Source organism: Osmerus mordax, chromosome 16 (assembly GCF_038355195.1).
Source record: "Osmerus mordax isolate fOsmMor3 chromosome 16, fOsmMor3.pri, whole genome shotgun sequence".
Lineage (NCBI taxonomy): Eukaryota > Metazoa > Chordata > Actinopteri > Osmeriformes > Osmeridae > Osmerus > Osmerus mordax.
In genome coordinates, this window is record NC_090065.1 from 5042724 (window position 1) to 5060512 (window position 17789).

A 17789-nucleotide genomic window follows, 5' to 3' on the forward strand; every position below is an offset into this window, starting at 1 on the left:
TAAAGTCACCATACCAGTCCGACAAACACACACCCACGGTACAGGGGCCACGTCTGGTTGTGTGTTGGGTTCTGGGTAATGCAGTAGGATATAGATGTCAGGAGGGCAATCCGCTAAAGAACAGAATGCTTCCTTTCCATAGCTCATGCTGACTGCCTTGTATCGGGTTGGCTAGCCACAAGCTAGAACCTGGCACTGTACAACAATCCCCTGACTGCAGCCTCCAAGCTGTCAGTCCACACCAACATCTTACGCCACAATAAATGCTCTCTCTTTGGGGCAAATGATAAATTTAGCATGAGGAGGAGGAGGGCTTCTCAGACAGGCCCAGCGAAAAGCCTCAGGATTAGGCCTTTTGAAAGCTCTCTGTGAACATCACACCAGTGAACAGCGTGAGAGGCAATCAGCCCAGCCTCCAGCCCTCCCAATCCTCCAGCACACACAGCCTGCCTTTCTCGAGTTCGCCCACCAACCACCACAGCCCCAGCCACAGTCCAAGCCCTAGCCCAAGATCCAACCCTGCCATATCAAGATGTTTGAGAGCCAGCGGTAATTGTTATGACTCAATGGACAAAGTTAAGAAACTGGAGCGAGCAGCCTCACGGCGTGGCTTTGCCCGGGTATTGTGGCGCCGTGTAACAGGATAATAAACGCTACTTTATGTAGCATCTGCAGCTAGCTCGCCACCAGCTAGGTGTATAGCATACAGCTAGCTCCGACAGTAGACAAAAACACTCACCACACCACCCATGTTACGCACCCTCCTCCTGCAGAGCTAAAGTCAAGTGTTCTTGCTGTTGGTTCCTGTAGAGGCATGCCAGACATCCAGTGGATGAACCTGGACCCTGTGAAGCTGATGGAGGAGCTGAGCCAGTTCACCTCTCTGGAGGGCTTCAGGGAGATGCTGGACAAGGCCCAGGTGGGACACGCCTACATGAACCGCCCCTGTCTGGACCCTGCCGACCCCGACTGCCCCCGCAGTGCACCCAACAAGGACCTGGGAGAGGTAAGCTGGAGCGCAAACGCTCACACCCTCCCACATCCACACACAAACAGTCCACCCCACCCACCCACCCACCCACAACCACACACAAACAGTCCACCCCACCCACCCACCCACAACCACACACACACTAATACATACACACACACACTTCCTCCACCACCCACACACACTAGTACATCCCCACACACACGCTTCCTCAACCCACACACCTCCTCTTAAAATGTTGGGTATTTTTGAACCAGGGTTGTAAAAACAATCCCCCCCTCCTCCTCCTCCCCTGTTTCCCCCCCTTGTCCTCCTCCTTGTCCCCCTTGTCCCCCCCCCCAGACCCCTGACATAGCTGGCAGGCTCCAGGGCGGTTGCCACGGCTTCTCCAGAAAGTTCATGCACTGGCAGGAGGAGCTTATCCTGGGAGGCAGGGTCAAGGATACCCTGGATGAACTGCAGAGGTGAGAGGAGGGGAGGGGACAGGAGGATGTTGGGGAGGGGGGGGCAGTGGGCAGGGGGGGGGGGGGGGGTTCTGAGGTTGTTTTGAAGCGGGGGCGACCGTACAGGGGTGGCTGCCCAAAGGAATCCCTGTGTGACTCCTAAGAAGCTGACACATGCCAGGAATGTGTGGCGCAGAGTGAGATCAGTTTCCTCCGCTGACCCCAGCGCAGGATCCACCAATTATACATGATGGACAGCCACATAAAGACCAGCCAGGTCTGTTGTGGAAAGAGTAGAAAACAAGATGGCCCTGTTTCTTGCAGAGAAAAACAAGAGAACACCAGAGAAATCGAGAGTTTTGGAACGTACGTTATCGTAGAAAACGTAGAATAATCGACAGAGCCTCAGGAGCTTGTAGGTTGTTACTAAATGATTCAGACAGCCTGGACTCCTGTTGAATGTCAAACCTCAGAGCCTGTAGGAGAGGTGTGTCAGTACTGGACCCCGGCCAGATAGAGACCCTAGCAGGGGCGGGTCTGGGGAACACAACAGCTCCACACCCACACACTCCTACCACCACTCCTACCACCGGTGTCTAAAGCCAAACACAGGATTCCCATGATATGATTTATGATCATCATCATTCACAATTCTAACGCTACAACTCCAGCCTCCGTGCCAAGTGGCTCCAGGGCCATCTGGGTTCGCAGTTAGCAGGCTGGGGCGGGACACCTGCTTTCCCCCCCACACAGAGAGCCAGGAGCTGGAGGCTGGATCTGCTCCCTCTCTCTCCCTTTCAGAGCCAGCTTCCTCTTCCACCCGCTCCACTCACTACGTGGGACTACCTCTGGATATATATACCGCAGGCTGTGCTGCAGATCTCCTTTTAGAATATCTCTTAGCCAGGGCTAGGAGTCCCTCGCCGATGAGGCCGAGTGGCTCGTTCAGGTGTCAAGGTTTGAGGCCCGGTGTGGGAAACCAGCTGGAGGATCAGGCAGGCTCAGCTTGACGTGTGTAGGGCATGTTGTATGGTGGAACTGAAGCCTCTCTCTCTCTCTTGTGTACCCTGGTCTGACGTGGCTGTGTGTCTGTGTGTGTTTTCCCGCCCTGCAGCGCCGAGGCCCTACAGACCATGTTTCTCCTCATGAGTCCTAAACAGCTCTATGAACACTTCAAGGACGACTATGAGATCCATGACATCAACTGGAATGAGGACAAGGCCACTGCTATCCTGGAGTCTTGGCAGAGGAAGTTTGTGGAGGTACAAATCTCGACACACACACACGGAGGGCAGAGGCTAGCTGGTGGACAAAGCTCCTCACCATGTCCAGATCGTGTTTTTTTTCCGTGGCCCAGGACTAGCTTAGTCGTCTGCTGGAATTCCATCAATCCACAAATCCTCAGCTGCCTAGTACAGGAGGTCCTCCCTCCCTCCCTCTCTCCCTCCCCTCTCCCAGTCCCTCCCCTCAGAGCAGGGCACAGTACAGGGCCACTGACAGACCGTTATAGGAACAAGCTGTTTTTGTGATAGCCGACACCCACCATGCTGACTGAAGGGTTGGGGAGGTGAGGAGGGTGGATGGGGGGGGGGGGGGGGGGGGTGGTGGTTGTAGGGGAGGGGGGAGGGGTCAAGCCTCCAGCCATGTCCACTCACAGGAGAGAGGTGGAAGCTTAGAGGGGGGGGACGGGGGGGGAGGAGGGGGGGAGAGGGAATAGGAGACGGGAAAGGGGAGGGGGGAGGGGGGAGGGGCGGGTGACTGTAACAACAAAGTGTGTCGGTGTAGGGTTCCCCTCAGGTTGTCCTCCATTCCCAGTGCTGATGGAGTAGCTTGCTGGACCATGTGATCTCATTTGATCCATCCTGCCCTTCGACCCCAGGCATCTGTGCTCATTATTTCTCACTTGTCAGCCTTCATAGGGGCACAGGCCCATCTTGTTTGACTGTTGGAAGGCAAAAATATGGGCTGATGAGGATGCCTGTATATGTTAGGATGCCTGTGTGGAGGAGGCAGAGAGCGAGAAGAATGCTGTGTTTGTGTGGACTGTCAAGGAGCAGGCTGAAGACTTACCCTGATTCCTGCCCTCCGGCCACAGCTTACCTAGCTTAGCTTACTGCTGCTGCGATAGTATGAAAGAAATGGCACGTTTTTAAAGTGTCTCGCTTGGTTTGTCTCAGGTGGTGCACCATAGCATCCCCCAGAACTCCAGCCAGAGCATCCATGGCTTCTCCACCACCACCCTCAACGACATCATGAAGTCCTTCTCAGACGTCAGTGTGATCAGAGTGGCGGGAGGGTACCTGCTCATGGTAAGTTCATCTTCCTTAACGTGTACCCAGCCCTTAGACGCACCATGTCTCACAAAGCACTGTGGGTCGTTTTCGGAATGATTCGAACTCCTCAGGTCGGTTGTTTTTTCTTCTGTCGTTAACTTCCTTGGTCCTCCCTGTTTTGTGTAGCTGGCGTATGCCTGCATGACCATGCTACGCTGGGACTGTGCTAAGTCCCAGGGGGCGGTGGGACTGGCGGGGGTGTGTCTGGTGGCCCTGTCTGTGGCCGCAGGTCTGGGGCTCTGCTCCATGCTGGGCTTGTCCTTCAACGCTGCAACCACACAGGTACGACACACACACACACAGCTGTGCTGTAAACATGTCACCTGCTATGGTCATCTGGACATGAAGGACATGTCGGACTTGTTGTTGTGAATGGGCTGGAAATGAGAAAGTGTGTGTGATGCGTTTCCTGTCTAGGTGCTGCCCTTCCTGGCTCTGGGTATTGGGGTTGATGACATGTTCCTGTTGGCTCACTCCTTCACAGAGTCTGGAACCAACATACCCTTCAAGGTAACACTAGACACAGCACTAAAAGAAATACAAAAGAATAGATTGTATGCTGCTGTATTATAACGAGCCTTTGCTGTATCAGTGCACTGTCAATGCTGCATATCTAATGTGTGTGTGTGTGTGTTGGGTAGGAGAGGACAGGTGACTGTCTGAGACGGACTGGCACCAGCGTGGCTCTCACCTCCATCAACAACATGATCGCCTTCTTCATGGCTGCCCTGGTGCCCATTCCTGCCCTGCGTGCCTTCTCTCTGCAGGTAGGCAGCCGTCTCTCTCACACACACACACACACACACACTCTAACCGAGTTGCTGGGCGCAGGCGTCCACCGTAAAGACAAACAGCCCCTCAGAAGTGACAGTTATTCAGGGAGGGGATCGCTTTGTTCTTTTCTCTCCCCTTTTTTTATTGCTGCGTGCACCTACAGCGCTGGCCAGGCCAGTCGCCCAGGTGGGGAGGGGGTAGCGTGTGTGTGTCTGTGTGTGTGTGTGTGTGTGAGAGAGAGAGAGACCAAGGGTATGTGTGTGTGGATGTGTGTGAGACAGAAAGAGAAAGAGCGAGTGTGTGTGTGTGTGTGTGAATAGTGGATCAGTATATCACCGGGCCGACAGGCCGGCCCTCTGTGATCTCCCAGGCTCCCACTGGGTGGTCCACTCCTCACTGGAACCACAGAGAGTACAATATCAGCCCCAGGGTCCGAGGGGAGGGGGGAGGGGGGAGGAGTCCTGCTCAGACTTGCAACACAGAGCCAAGGAGTCCCCCTTGCTCTCCCCCCCTCTCTCCCTTCCTGGCTGACTTGTTGACTGTTTTGGCCTGTGATTTAGAGGCAGATTGTCTTTGCACTCTGGGCCTGAGCTGTGAGGTAGTAAAACAGCAAGGGTTCCTGATGTAGAGGGCTGTCTCCGTGGAGCTCTGCACGGCAGCTGCACCGTGGGCCGCAAACACAGCTTCTAACAGCTTCTCTTTCTTCTTTCACACTCTCTCCCCCTCGCTTCCTCCCTCCCTCACCCCCCCCCCCCTCTCTCTCTTCGTCTCCCCCCCTCCTGCTCTCCCTCCCTTCCACCTCTCCAGGCTGCCATTGTGGTGGTGTTCAACTTCGCCATGGTCCTCCTCATCTTCCCCGCCATCCTGAGTTTGGACCTTCACCGGCGCGAGGACAAGCGCCTGGACATCCTGTGCTGCTTCTACAGCCCCTGCTCCAACCGGGTCATCCAGATCCAGCCCCACGAGCTGTCCTCGGACGCGGGCGAGGCCTCCTCCCGCACCCCGCCCCCCCGCCACGCCCCGTACGCGGCCGGCTCCACCATCACCACCTCCACCCGCATCACCACCACCGTCCAGGCGTTCACCCAGTGCGACTCGGCCGGCCAGCACATCGTCACCATCCTCCCGCCCACCTCCCAGATCTCCACCAGCCCGCCCTCCGTCGTCCTGTCCCCCTCGTCCCCGCAGCCCCCCGGCGCCGACGCCTACGGCTCGCAGCTCTTCGCCCCCACCTCCAGCTCCACGCGCGACCTCCTGGCCCAGATGGAGGAGTCGAAGGAGGCCCGGGAGTGCGTCCCGCTGCCCTTCTTCCGCTGGAACCTGGCAACCTTCGCCAGGGAGAAGTACGCCCCTCTTCTGCTCAAGCCCCAGAGCAAGGTGGTGGTGGTGGTGGTGTTTGTGGCTCTCCTGGGCCTCAGCCTCTACGGCACCACCATGGTCCACGACGGGCTGTACCTAACCGACATCGTGCCCCGCGACACCAAGGAGTACGACTTCATCGACGCCCAGTTCAAGTACTTCTCCTTCTATAACATGTACCTGGTCACCATGGACGGCTTCGACTACGCCCGCTCACAAAGGCTGCTCACCCAGCTGCACAACGCCTTCACGTCGGTCAAGTACGTGGTGCGGGGCGAGGACCGGAAGCTTCCCCGCATGTGGCTGCACTACTTCCAGGACTGGCTCCGAGGTAACGGCTCAGTCACGTGTTGCTGGTTCAAAGACCTACCATGGGTCTGCTTTAGTGTGTGTGTGTGTGGGGGGGGGGTATTCAAAGAGAGCTCTGTCTTTGGTTCGCCCTATGGGGGTGGGTCAGGTGTTGGATGATGTCGAGGGTCTCAGACTGACAGGCAGGTTCCTAAAAGGTTGTTTATCTTGCCCTGAAGGACAGGGGGTGGAGATGGAGGGATGGAGGAGGTGGAGGAGGAGGTAGATGAGAGGAAGGAATGGCGAGGGCGGGGAGAGTTCAGCCTGGATGTCCTCCTCAGCCACCTGGGCTGGAGGGAGATGATGTAGCTTAGGGGAGGTCGCAGGTTATCTCCTTCCCACCCTCTCCCCTCCCCAGGCTACAGGAGGTCAGGAGGTCAAGGTTAGAGTCTCAGTCTGCTCTGAAGTGAACCGCCAGCCCCAGTCTTAACTCCTCAGAAGTTTGTAGATCTAGAAGAGACCGGATGGTCTCAAAAGCCTCACCTGAACCTTCCGAGAGGCTGTGATGTCGGCCATCTTGGTTACACCCATCCCTCAGAGAAGTGTGGAGGGGGTTAGGGTGGGGAACTGGCTGTAGATTCAGACGTGTGGAGTCAAAAAGAACATGGAAGAACACTTCAATCGATAAAGATCTGGAAGGGCATGAAAGCTTCTCTCTCTCTCTCTTTCTTCACCATGACTCTAGCTCTCTTTCTCTCCCTCTCTTCACCCCCTCCCCCGTGCTCGTTTCTCTCTAGTCAGGACATCCCTGTAATTACTGAGTGGCTGTGGAAACTGTTTCTGAGCTGCCGCCAGACTGAAGTTTTGCGAACACAAAAAGCTTAGCTGCTTCGTTTGTTCAGCTCACGCACACAAACACGCACACACACACGCAGACTCAGTCCCAGGCTGATGCAGAGTGAGATCTGTGTAGGGTTTTGCGCTGTCGCGTGCGTGTGTGTGGTATTGTAGGAGGTCAATTAACTGACATGCTGTGCCGTGCTTACTATTTCAGCCCGATGACTCATTTTTTAATTGTCAGCCTACCACAATGTTTTTGTAAACTCCTTCAGCCTCTACAATAGAACAGAAAACAGTCAACAGAGGACAGCTTCACCCATCCTGCTGTGTCTCATTCCATTCAATAGAGACGCGCAATACAGTAGTCATGCACGTCATAACATTGCATCACTGGTCCAACCTTCGTTGGACCAGTGATGCAAAGCTACGTCAGAACTAGTAGTAGTTCAAGTGAATCAGAGGATTAACCCCATAGTGTCTGCTGTTCTCCAGGTCTTCAGACAGCGTTCAACGCAGATTGGGAAGCTGGCAGGATCACCCAGGACAGCTACCGGAACGGGACAGAGGATGGGGTTCTGGCCTACAAGCTGCTGATCCAGACTGGATCCAAGAAAGACCCGTTCAACTACAGCCAGGTAGGCACCTAGAGAACCTTCTAGATAACGGCTGGGGAGAGAGCAGGAAGAAATGAAAAACCTCAATCCTGTTCATAGTCCATGGCTTGTACTGTGGCACTCTGTAGTGGCTAATACCAATCGCCTCTCTCTTTCTCTATCTCTCTCTCTTTCTCTCTCTTTCTCTCTTTCTCTCTCTTTCTCTCTCTTTCTCTCTCTCTTTCTCTCTCTCTCCAGCTGACGTCTCGCCAGCTGGTGGATGAGGAGGGGTTGATTCCAGCGGAGGTTTTCTACATCTACCTGACGGTGTGGGTTAGTAACGATCCCCTGGGCTACGCCGCTTCGCAGGCCAACTTCTACCCCCACCCTCGCGAGTGGATCCACGACAAATACGACACCACCGGGGAGAACCTGCGCAGTAAGTCAAACTGCTCCACCCACCACCCACCCCGCCTTATGAGGCTGGATGTTCTGTAACCTATCATCTATAGTGGCATGTACCTGCTGTTTATCTAAACCGCTCCACCTCTCCTTCCCTTTTCCTCCACCTTCCCTGTCTTCTCCTCTTCCCTCCTCATCCTGCTCCACCCTCCTCTCTTCCTCCTCCTCCACCCTCCTCTCTTCCTCCTCCTCCACCCTCCTCTCTTCCTCCTCCTCCACCCTCCTCTCTTCCTCCTCCCTCCTCCTCTTCTCCCTCTCCAGTCCCTGCGGCGGAGCCTCTGGAGTTTGCCCAGTTCCCCTTCTACCTGAACGGGCTGCGGCAGGCGTCCGACTTTGTGGAGGCCATCGAGAGCGTGCGGGCGGTGTGCGATGAGTTCAGCCGCAAGGGCGTGCTCAACTACCCCAACGGCTACCCCTTCCTGTTCTGGGAGCAGTACATCGGGCTCCGCCACTGGTTCCTGCTGTCCATCAGCGTGGTGCTGGCCTGCACCTTCCTGGTCTGTGCCATCCTACTGCTCAACCCCTGGACCGCAGGCATCATAGTAAGTCCACAAACACACATGCACACACACAACACACACAGGCCCAAATACAGATGCAGACACGCCTCCCCTCTGGTTTTCCCAGTCTCACTCCCCTGCCCTCTCAGCACAGCTCAATAACCCAGCCTAGGAGGCCCCTTCTCTGGGGAGGCCTGGCTCACCACACACACACACACACACACACACACACACACACATATACACACACAGCCAGGCCCCCTAGGCCTTTGTCATTCTAATCTGGCCTTGCCGGCCTTAGAAAAGGAAATGCAAACGAGAGGCAAAGCTCTCCTGAAGGCTTTACCTCCAACTCCCCCTTTTGTCAGAGAGAAACTTGGGGACAGGACGAATCTGCCCAGTCGCGACCTTGGCCTGCTAAACCCATCCATCAGCCCTGCCTGCCTGGCTGTGGGGGTTGGGTGTGTGGAGATGTGTGTGTGTGACAATGTGTATTTTGGTGTGCGTGCTTCTGTGTGTGTGTGTGTGTGTGTGTGTGTAAATGTGTATTTTGGTGTGCGTGATTCCGTGCCTGTGTGTGTGTGTGTCAGGGGGTAGACAGGCTGTCAGTGGAGCGGCTGTGAAACATTTCACACAGGCTGGTGGGTCTGGTGGTGTGTATGGGGCGAAGGAGGGGAGGGCCCAGGGCAAGGCCTGACTCTCATGACCTTCCGTCCTGGCCTGCAGTGGAGCCCAGTGGGCTTTGGCTCCCCTAAAGGAACCTTCCCCAGAGCAAGATAACGTACACATTTCAACACCCGCATGCACACACGCGCGCATATCTCTCTTGACAAACAGAGAAAGGGTCTGTTGAGTCCTTGCATGTGCACAGTCACATTGTCAGGTCCGTGGCTGGGGACTGTGTAGTTTCACTGTTTATGTGGCCGCAATAAAACGGGTTTTATCATTTCCAATTTAACCGTGACCAAATTGGGACCCCTGCCAACATCAAAGCCTCCTGAGGCTGAAGGCTTTCAGAGTCCCTTCTCTCTATCTTGTAAAAAAAAAAAAAAAAAAAAAAAAAAAAGGAAAAAAACGAGGGAATGTTTTCTTGGTCTGGAGAGGTGGAGGAGAGGCACACTCCTGGGAGCAGACTGACGGGTAGAAGAGGTGGGCTGGCGAGGGCCTGTGTTGTCTTTTGTCAAACTCTGTCCGTCATCCATCCATCTCTCCTGAGAGACGGGGGGGTGGGGGGTGGGGGGGGTGAAGGGGGGCGACAGGAGAGCGTAACGTGAAACTTTGCAGATGATACCGTGCCTAGTCAGTCATTGGGGTTCGGTTAAAAAAGGAAGCGGACACTACGTCTGTACACACGGCCAAGCAGACAGTAACTGACACATCCCTCCTCTTCCTCCTCCTCCTCTGCAGGTCTTCATCCTGGCCATGATGACTGTGGAGCTGTTTGGAATCATGGGTCTGATTGGCATCAAGCTCAGTGCCATCCCAGTGGTCATCCTCATCGCCTCCGTGGGCATCGGAGTGGAGTTCACGGTCCACATTGCACTGGTAAGACTACCCTGAACTAACACCCTGTTTGATTAGCTAACCAACCCAAAGGTTGTATGGTCCTGTTAGTTAGTCAGATCAAATACTGCCGACATCTATTTGACTCTGTAATGATGACACATCCTATGACAACGGTAAGTAAACCAACCCTAACCCCACGTCCCCCTCTCTCTCTCTCTCCATCTCTCCTCCTCGCCTCCCTCCCCTTCGCTCGCCACCTCAGGGTTTCCTGACGGCTATCGGGAGCAGAAACAAGCGTTCGGGGGTTGCCCTGGAGCAAATGTTCGCCCCGGTGATTGACGGCGCCATCTCCACCCTGCTGGGTGTGCTCATGCTGGCAGGGTCCGAGTTCGACTTCATCATGAGGTGAGAAACGGCCCGCCTCGCTAGCACACTTATTTCCGGCTCATCCTCAGCCGTCGCGTGCGCGCAAACACACACACACTCTCCCATGTGTTGCCGGGGGAGGAAGCGACGGTGTGTGTTTATTCGGGTCTGAAGCCTGGAGCCAGTTGTCGGTTTCTCCTGGGGACAGGAGCCAGTGCTGGGTGGGGGGTCAGAGGGGGGGGAGGGGCCGGGTACATGCAGGTGGGAATGTTAACCCTCCAGGACCCCCCTTACTCCCACCTGGCCCTGTCACTCTGTATAGTGCTCCTCTCTCCCCCCCGTCCCCCCGTCCCAACCACCCCTTCTCACACGCACACACACACACACTCAGTCATCAAACTCCACCCTCAGAGCACAACAAATGGGGAAAACATCAAGGGTGTGTAGCAGCTGCTCGTAAACATGTAAATGTTCTTCTACCCACTGGGTGGTGGCTTACACACACACACACACTCACTCACTCAGAGGGTATCTGTAACATTCCGCTTACCCATTTGAGAGCTGTGGTGTCCATATTGGGGATCACAATAAATTTGGTTCTAAACTGGTCAGTTGCAATCCAGCACCCTACACACACACACACACACACACAGAGACACACACAGACACACACAAGTCTACTCTCTCACACCACCCAATGCTTTTCTGTTTCCTTCTGGTCCTGTACTTTTTTCTTAAACTGCTAAAATGCCTCAGTGGAAAAAAATAGGCAAATAGCAAGATGTTTTTCAACTGAATGTGGGCTCAGCTGGAACCAAACCACAGCCTTGAGAGCAGCCTCCAGTAGGCCCGCGACATCAAACCGCTCAGTGAGAAGCAGGGCAGACAGGCAGGCAGTACAGTGAAAATGTAAATACGCCCAGGGTGGCTTTCTGTCGGAGGCAGTGGACGCTCGGTCAGGAAGCATTCTTCAAGTGTTTGGAGTAGAGCAGCGGAATGGAGGATAGAACTTGGAAGTTGTTTTTCCACCAGAAATGGAGAGAAACGAGGGGGAAAGAGAAAAGGAAGGACATGAAGGATAGGGTGGGAGAGAGAAAGATAGAGGGGGGGGGGGAGCGTGGTTTGAAGGACCAACATGTGACGTGCATACACTGTCAGAACAAAGGGTTCCAAAGTGGTTCTCATGCAGTCATTGTGGTTAGAACCCTTTAAAAGAACCCCTCTGTTTTGGTTCTTGGTAGAACCTAGAGGAGTCTGGAATGCTGGTGTGGTGTTGGCCTAGCCTCTTACCCACCTATCCCAGTGTCCTAGCCTCCTAGCCTCCTAGCTGCCTCTCAGAGGGAGGGGTGGAGCAGTCACCCTAGGAGGTCCTGTTTAGACGTAGCCATCCCAGAGCGGAGCCCAGCAGGCCTGCTAGTTGGGGAGTAGCATAAATACACAGCTGTAAACATCTCCTGGCCGTGGCACACTGGATAAACAACCCCAGCCCCAGCTCTGGATCCAGCAGACCCTCTCCAGCCCCCCACCCCACCCCCAGCCCACTGACTCCGAATGGAAAAGATTACAGTTTATATAAACAACAGAATTCCTAACACTCCATCTCCTTTGGAGGTCTAAACCAACCCCAGCCATGTGGATGCTATAGCGTTTTACTTTTCTCTCTCTCTCTCTCTCTCTCTCTCTCTCTCTTACTCTCTCTGAGTGTCTCTTTCTCTCGGATAAATCATGTCCAGTTTTGGAATGTTGACTCAAATAAACAAGTCACTTTGCTTTTCTTTCCTTTTTTGCTTGAGAGGAGAAGGCTCTGTGTAGTTGGTGTGAGAAAGGGAAAGATCGCCATTCGGCCCGTTTCTCTCCTCCTGTTTACATCGCTCAAGTGTTCTTTGAAATTAAGAGGAGGCGCAGAGACTGACTGAGAGCGCAGAGAGACTCAAAGAGCGGCGTGTTTGAAGTCATGCAATCTGATTGATTGATGGAGTAAATCATCATAGCTGGTTAAGTTCCCTCTCTTTTTCTCTCACGTTTGGGCGAGAGAGAGTGATGTAAGAGGGAAGAGAAAAACAAAAAAAACATGGCCGACATACAAAACGCTGAACGTGACCTTCGCTTCCGAGGTGTGACACAAATGAAGTATAAGTGGTTGGATCGGCTTTGGGGATAAAAGAAAGTTCTAGAACCTCAGCTATTATCCTTGTCCTTGTTTCTTGTTTCTTTTCTTTCTTTTTTTTCTTTTTCAATTCCGCTCTCCCTGTTCCTTACCTCTCCACGTCTGGCTGGCCGTCAGTGGAGCCCGCCGCTCTGCTTTCTGTTAGCATTTAAGTGGAGCGCTCTCTAATTTTCTTGAGCGCTCTTTCTTGTGGCAGCCCTCCTCTGCCCTCCCTCAGCGAGCAGCTAGGCTCCCAGAAACCCAGGAACCTCACAGCTCTGTGGTCCTCACACAGAACTCCCCCCCCCCCACACCGCTGGGCCTTGCAGGGGCCGTAGCACAACCACAACAGGCCTGCGCTCTGCTCCGACGCAGACAGAGAGGCAGGGAGGAGAGGGAGAGAGAGACACACAGGGAGAGCATCAAAGGCTGTTTGAGTTGGAGCATGGAGGGAATCTGATTTACCCCCTGCCCTTTGTACACAAACACAGGCCCTGTTTCTTCTTCTTCACTGTACTGTAGATTCCCATCCAGATACCTCAGAAGAGAGGCTCTGGGCTGTCTTCCCGCTCAGAACACACCACAGGCCATCTCTGATTCTGTCTTTGTTGCCACACACTGACAGGGTACAAACTACTGGTAGATACAAAGATAGAGATGCTGCTTCCATTTTGAGTACGGACCCAACTTCTGTCATTCGGATGAGCCTTCCTTCTTTCATACCTTCCTCGCTGTCGGCGAGAGTGGTTCACAATAAGGGTTTGGCTGAAGCCTATGTGTCTAGGATGTGACAGGAAGTAGGAAGTAGAAACCATGAACTGCGAGGTCTTCTCTGGCAGGCGTAATGTAAACACTGAGGTGCCTCGCCCTCAGCAGGCTGTAACTGGAGCTCAATGAGGAGGGATATTAAGCTGTTGAAGGGAAAATGACATTAGCAGCAGCAGTGGTGGTGGTAGCTCAGAGGCCAGATAGGGGGGCCTCTCTCTCTCCCTCCCCGCTCTCCATCTCGTTCTTCTTTCCTTCTCTCTCTTCGACACTCACGCTCTCTCGCGTGCACACACACACACGCTCTCTTTCTTTCTCTTCTCTCCATCTCTTTAACTCCACGGTCAGTGGACAGATTAGGGGAAGAGTGAGGGAGGAATGATAGAAAGTGAGTGAAGTAGGCAGCGAGAGAGAGGGGGGGGGGGGGGTTGAGTGTTTCTGACGTGTAGGATCTGCTGGCTAATGTAAACACATCTCTCCAGGAAGTGGCGGTGGCGTAGTGATAGATGAGGGCTCCCTGAGGGGACGAAGCACAGGAATGCCTCCACGCTTGACAGAACGCCAGGAGAGAGGGAGGAGAGAGGGAGAGGGGCGGGAGGGAGGAGAGAGAGAGGGAGGGAGGAGAGAGGGAGAAGAGAGGGAGGGATGGAGGGAGGAGATAGAGGGAGGGAGGGAGGAGGGAGGGAGGGAGGGAGGGAGGGAGGGAGGGAGGGAGGGAGGGAGGGAGGGAGGGAGGGAGGGAGGGAGGGAGGGAGGGAGGGAGGGAGGGAGAGGAGAGGGAGGGGGAGGAGAGAGAGGGAGAGGGGGGGAGGGAGGGAATTCATGGAAGGGGAATAGAGCGAAAGAGAAGGAAAATAGGGCCATGATTGGGAGGGTGGTCCGTATCACACACACACACACACACAGACACACATACCACACAGTTCAAACATAAACATAAACAGTTTTTTTTTCTTTCCGCCTGTATCAGATTCACAGTGTGTGAGGAGCTCCAGTACTGATCCTTCCATCTGTGTGTGTTTTCCCCCTCCCAGATACTTTTTTGCCGTTCTCGCCATCTTGACCGTACTGGGCATGCTCAATGGCCTGGTCCTCCTTCCCGTCCTCCTCTCCCTGCTGGGCCCGCCCGCAGAGGTCACCCTCGCCGATAACGCCAACCGACTGCCTACCCCCTCTCTCCCGAGCCCCTCCCCCCCACCCATGACCCACCACGGTTACTACGCGGGGCCACACCCCCGGGGAATACCTCGGCAGCAGGCCTTCTCTGAGTCATCGGACTCCGAGTACTACTCGGAGACCACCACCACCTCGGGGCTGGGGGAGGAGGAGTATAGGTACTGCGACCCCAGCGCCTACGTCAGCCCTCCCGCCTCCACCGGCGCCGGCCCTCCTTCCCACATCCTGCTGGAGGCCAGCAAGAACCCCAACTTCCCCAGACTCACGGTACGCCCCGCTTTCTTGTCATCGATCAAATGAGTAAACAAACTATCCCTCTTGGTCGAAGTGAAGGGGTGTAGGGTATCTTGGTGCTAACTCTCCGTCTCTTGTCCTCTCTCTCTGTCTCTCTCTCTTTCTCTCTCTCTCTCTCCCGCCCTCTCTCTCTAGGTGGTGAAGCCGTTCACAGAGAAACAGTCTGTCTCTCAGAAGGAACACTTGAACGAATGTTCGCCCGGCAGCACCCAGCTCACACGCTGGGATAGCAAGCAAGAGCAGGGTGCCAGGAGGCCCCAGCAGCAGCATTTACCCAGCGACAGGCCCCAGGGCCCTGGAGGACTAGTCACTGTGGCCCCAGGCCTCAGGCCCACAGAGGGCCCCACATCAGCAGGACTAACAGCACGGGCGGCGGTCCCGTCACCATGTGACAGCCACAGCGTCAGTGACGGTGGCCGTGCACCCCAGCCTGCCGGGGCGTACCAGGGCTACATGCACGAGGGCTACGAGGACAGCGAAACAGACTGCTCTGAGGAGGTTCAGAGGACTTCTCACTTGTTCAATGGAGGGATAGTTTGCAGGCCAGCTAAAAAAGACTCTCTGGAGCTTGAAGACCTGGAAACTGTACACCACCACCACCAACACCATCAGGGCAAACAGGCACTAGGTGAGTCTCAGAACGGACTTTCAAACTAGCTTGCTCAAAGCTGCTTTGTGAATTGGCACTGGATGTTATTTAATGTTATATTATATAATGCTGTTTGACAGTGATCCTGACTGTTATCTCTTTCCCTGCCTTCCGTATTCTAGGTGGGCCAAGGAACCAGGCAGCCAAAGATTGCTAGACTCTTCCCCACTTTGCCCTCCCTTTTCTGGGCACAACTCTGGCTGCCTCCTGTTTCCTCCCTCCTGGAGCCTGGACACCAAGCCCTGTTTCTCAGACCTGTACATAGACACCACACAGACTGTACAAGAAGATTTATTTTAAAAAAGATATTAAGATGGTCTTGTTTTAAGAATATATAAATCTATGAGTATATATTTTAATACTAAAAAAGAGGGAAATGCTATTTAAAAGAGTACTGTATAACTTGGGTATTCTCTTGTGTAAAGGTTCGGATGTATAAGATGATTTTTGAAGGAGGTGTTTCCCTCCACTTGTATAGATTATGTGCTATATGTAAAAAGAATGGTCCGAAATTAAGATGCTATTAAGATATTAGGTTTATGAAAATACATGGTCAGTGTTTGTTGTTTTGCTGCTACACTTCAAAAGAATTGAATTGATTTGCCTTGAAAATATGCAGTACCCACCCCACCCCCCGCCCCCCGCCCCCACCTCCCTTCCTACACCCCACCTCCCTTCCTACACCCCACACACAGTAAACAGGATTCTGGTTCAGTTTAACACTCCACTCAGATGAGTGATCGTCTCTGGAACCGACACGCACTCTCTTGACCGCTTTGGCTGGTCATACTAGGCCGGTCATTGCACTCCACAGAAACTTTCCGGTCAGAATCATATTACTCTTATTTTGTGTCTGTTTTGTTTTTTTTTGTATACATAATTTCAACCATTGTGCCTTCACAACAACATCATGCCAACTGTTACAAAGTTTGGTGTAAAGTGCTATCTGTTTCCCTCTCTGTTTTATTTACATATGTTGATGGCTTCTTTACATGTACTAGAGACCTTCTCATTCACTGTTTATTCATTTGATCAACGTCAAGTCCACTTCTACATTTCTATGTATGCGTTTGTCAGTATGCATCGTCTTTAGCTATCCAGGTCTGTCAGGAGTCATCCGTCATCAACAGCAGCTCTGTCTGGTTGTGTGTTCGTTTCAACAACTTGCCAGGTTGTTCTTTGCAGTCTGTGTGTTGTTATATTACTTGAAGGAGTTGTGATCAGGAGGTTTCCTCCGAAAGTGTTTCTAAGCTGTTCATTGGGTGACATTCACTCTGTCAAGCAGCGTCATGTTACAGACAAGAGTTGTTTACCCAATTTTAGTTCGAAAGGGAATTTTATATCAAATGCAAAGGGAGTTTCTTTTTTTTCTTTTTTTTTTTGATATATATATATATATATTTTGTTTGGCTGCTGTAGGGGTTGTGTTAAGCAGCACCACAGCCCTGTGCAATTATTGACTAGCTTGAGCATTTCAAACAGCTCATTCTGTGGTTACCTATTGGGTAATAGAAAAGGGTTTGTGCCTTAGTGCAGTAACATACTCTTCAATCTCTATCTCTCTCTTTCGCTCTCCCCTTTGTAGGCCTCATGCAAGTCAGCAATACTGCTATACTGGTTTGCCTTTTTTACCATTTTCATTTGTCGTATAATTTCAGTTGTCCGTTCAGTATTGGTCGTCACTGTCACTGCCAATTGAAATGCAGGGAAATGTACACATTCTTTAAGTGGCAGCTTGTAATTCTTTTGTAAATAGTGTTATGAAAGAAAACATTACGTAGCTACTCTGCATTCTGGAAGAAAACATAGATCCGGTTCAGAGAGATACCAGCATTCAATGCTTCCATTCAGAAACACAAGAGTAGGTTCTAGAAGTCATAGCTGCAGGGTGTGTTTGGGGGGGGGGGGGGGGGGGGGGGTCCTGCATAGGGTTGTAGTTTTATTTCAAATGTATGTCATGCCATATAAATTATTTATATTAAATTTTTATTTTTGTAGTTTGTACAGATGTTAGTCACTAGACTGAAGTTCTATTTTCAAAGAGTAAATATATATTATATATAATTATATCTATTTGTTGCCGAGTTTTTTTGTTTTGTTTTGTTTTGGGGTTTGTTTTTTTGGGGGGGAAGGGGGGGGGGATTACGGGAGTGGGAGGGAAAGGGGGTTCAGACATTTTGTTTTCTTTTTTTGTTGTTTGGAGAAAAAGGGTGCACTTGGAGAATGAAGTAGAAGTGAGAGGCAGACAGACAGGGGCCATCTTTTTTGGACTTGCCTGTCCGTTACATCCTGTGCCATGTCATT

General features: G+C 52.9%; 1 protein-coding gene across 1 annotated transcript in view; it reads left to right on the forward strand.

Moving 5' to 3' along the window:
- ptch2 (patched 2) overlaps window positions 1-17582 on the forward strand; it is a 28784-nt gene extending 11202 nt beyond the window's left edge. Inside the window, 19 exon segments of the mRNA XM_067252820.1 lie at window positions 643-1006; window positions 1334-1455; window positions 2549-2696; window positions 3612-3743; window positions 3894-4049; window positions 4185-4277; window positions 4409-4534; window positions 5349-6231; window positions 7521-7663; window positions 7880-8060; window positions 8345-8625; window positions 9991-10128; window positions 10352-10494; window positions 14401-14809; window positions 14972-15125; window positions 15128-15223; window positions 15226-15273; window positions 15276-15464; window positions 15608-17582. Coding sequence (XP_067108921.1) covers window positions 643-1006; window positions 1334-1455; window positions 2549-2696; window positions 3612-3743; window positions 3894-4049; window positions 4185-4277; window positions 4409-4534; window positions 5349-6231; window positions 7521-7663; window positions 7880-8060; window positions 8345-8625; window positions 9991-10128; window positions 10352-10494; window positions 14401-14809; window positions 14972-15125; window positions 15128-15223; window positions 15226-15273; window positions 15276-15464; window positions 15608-15642 — 3841 coding nt within the window. The 3' untranslated portion in view covers window positions 15643-17582.
- The last annotated feature ends 207 nt before the right edge of the window (window positions 17583-17789 follow it).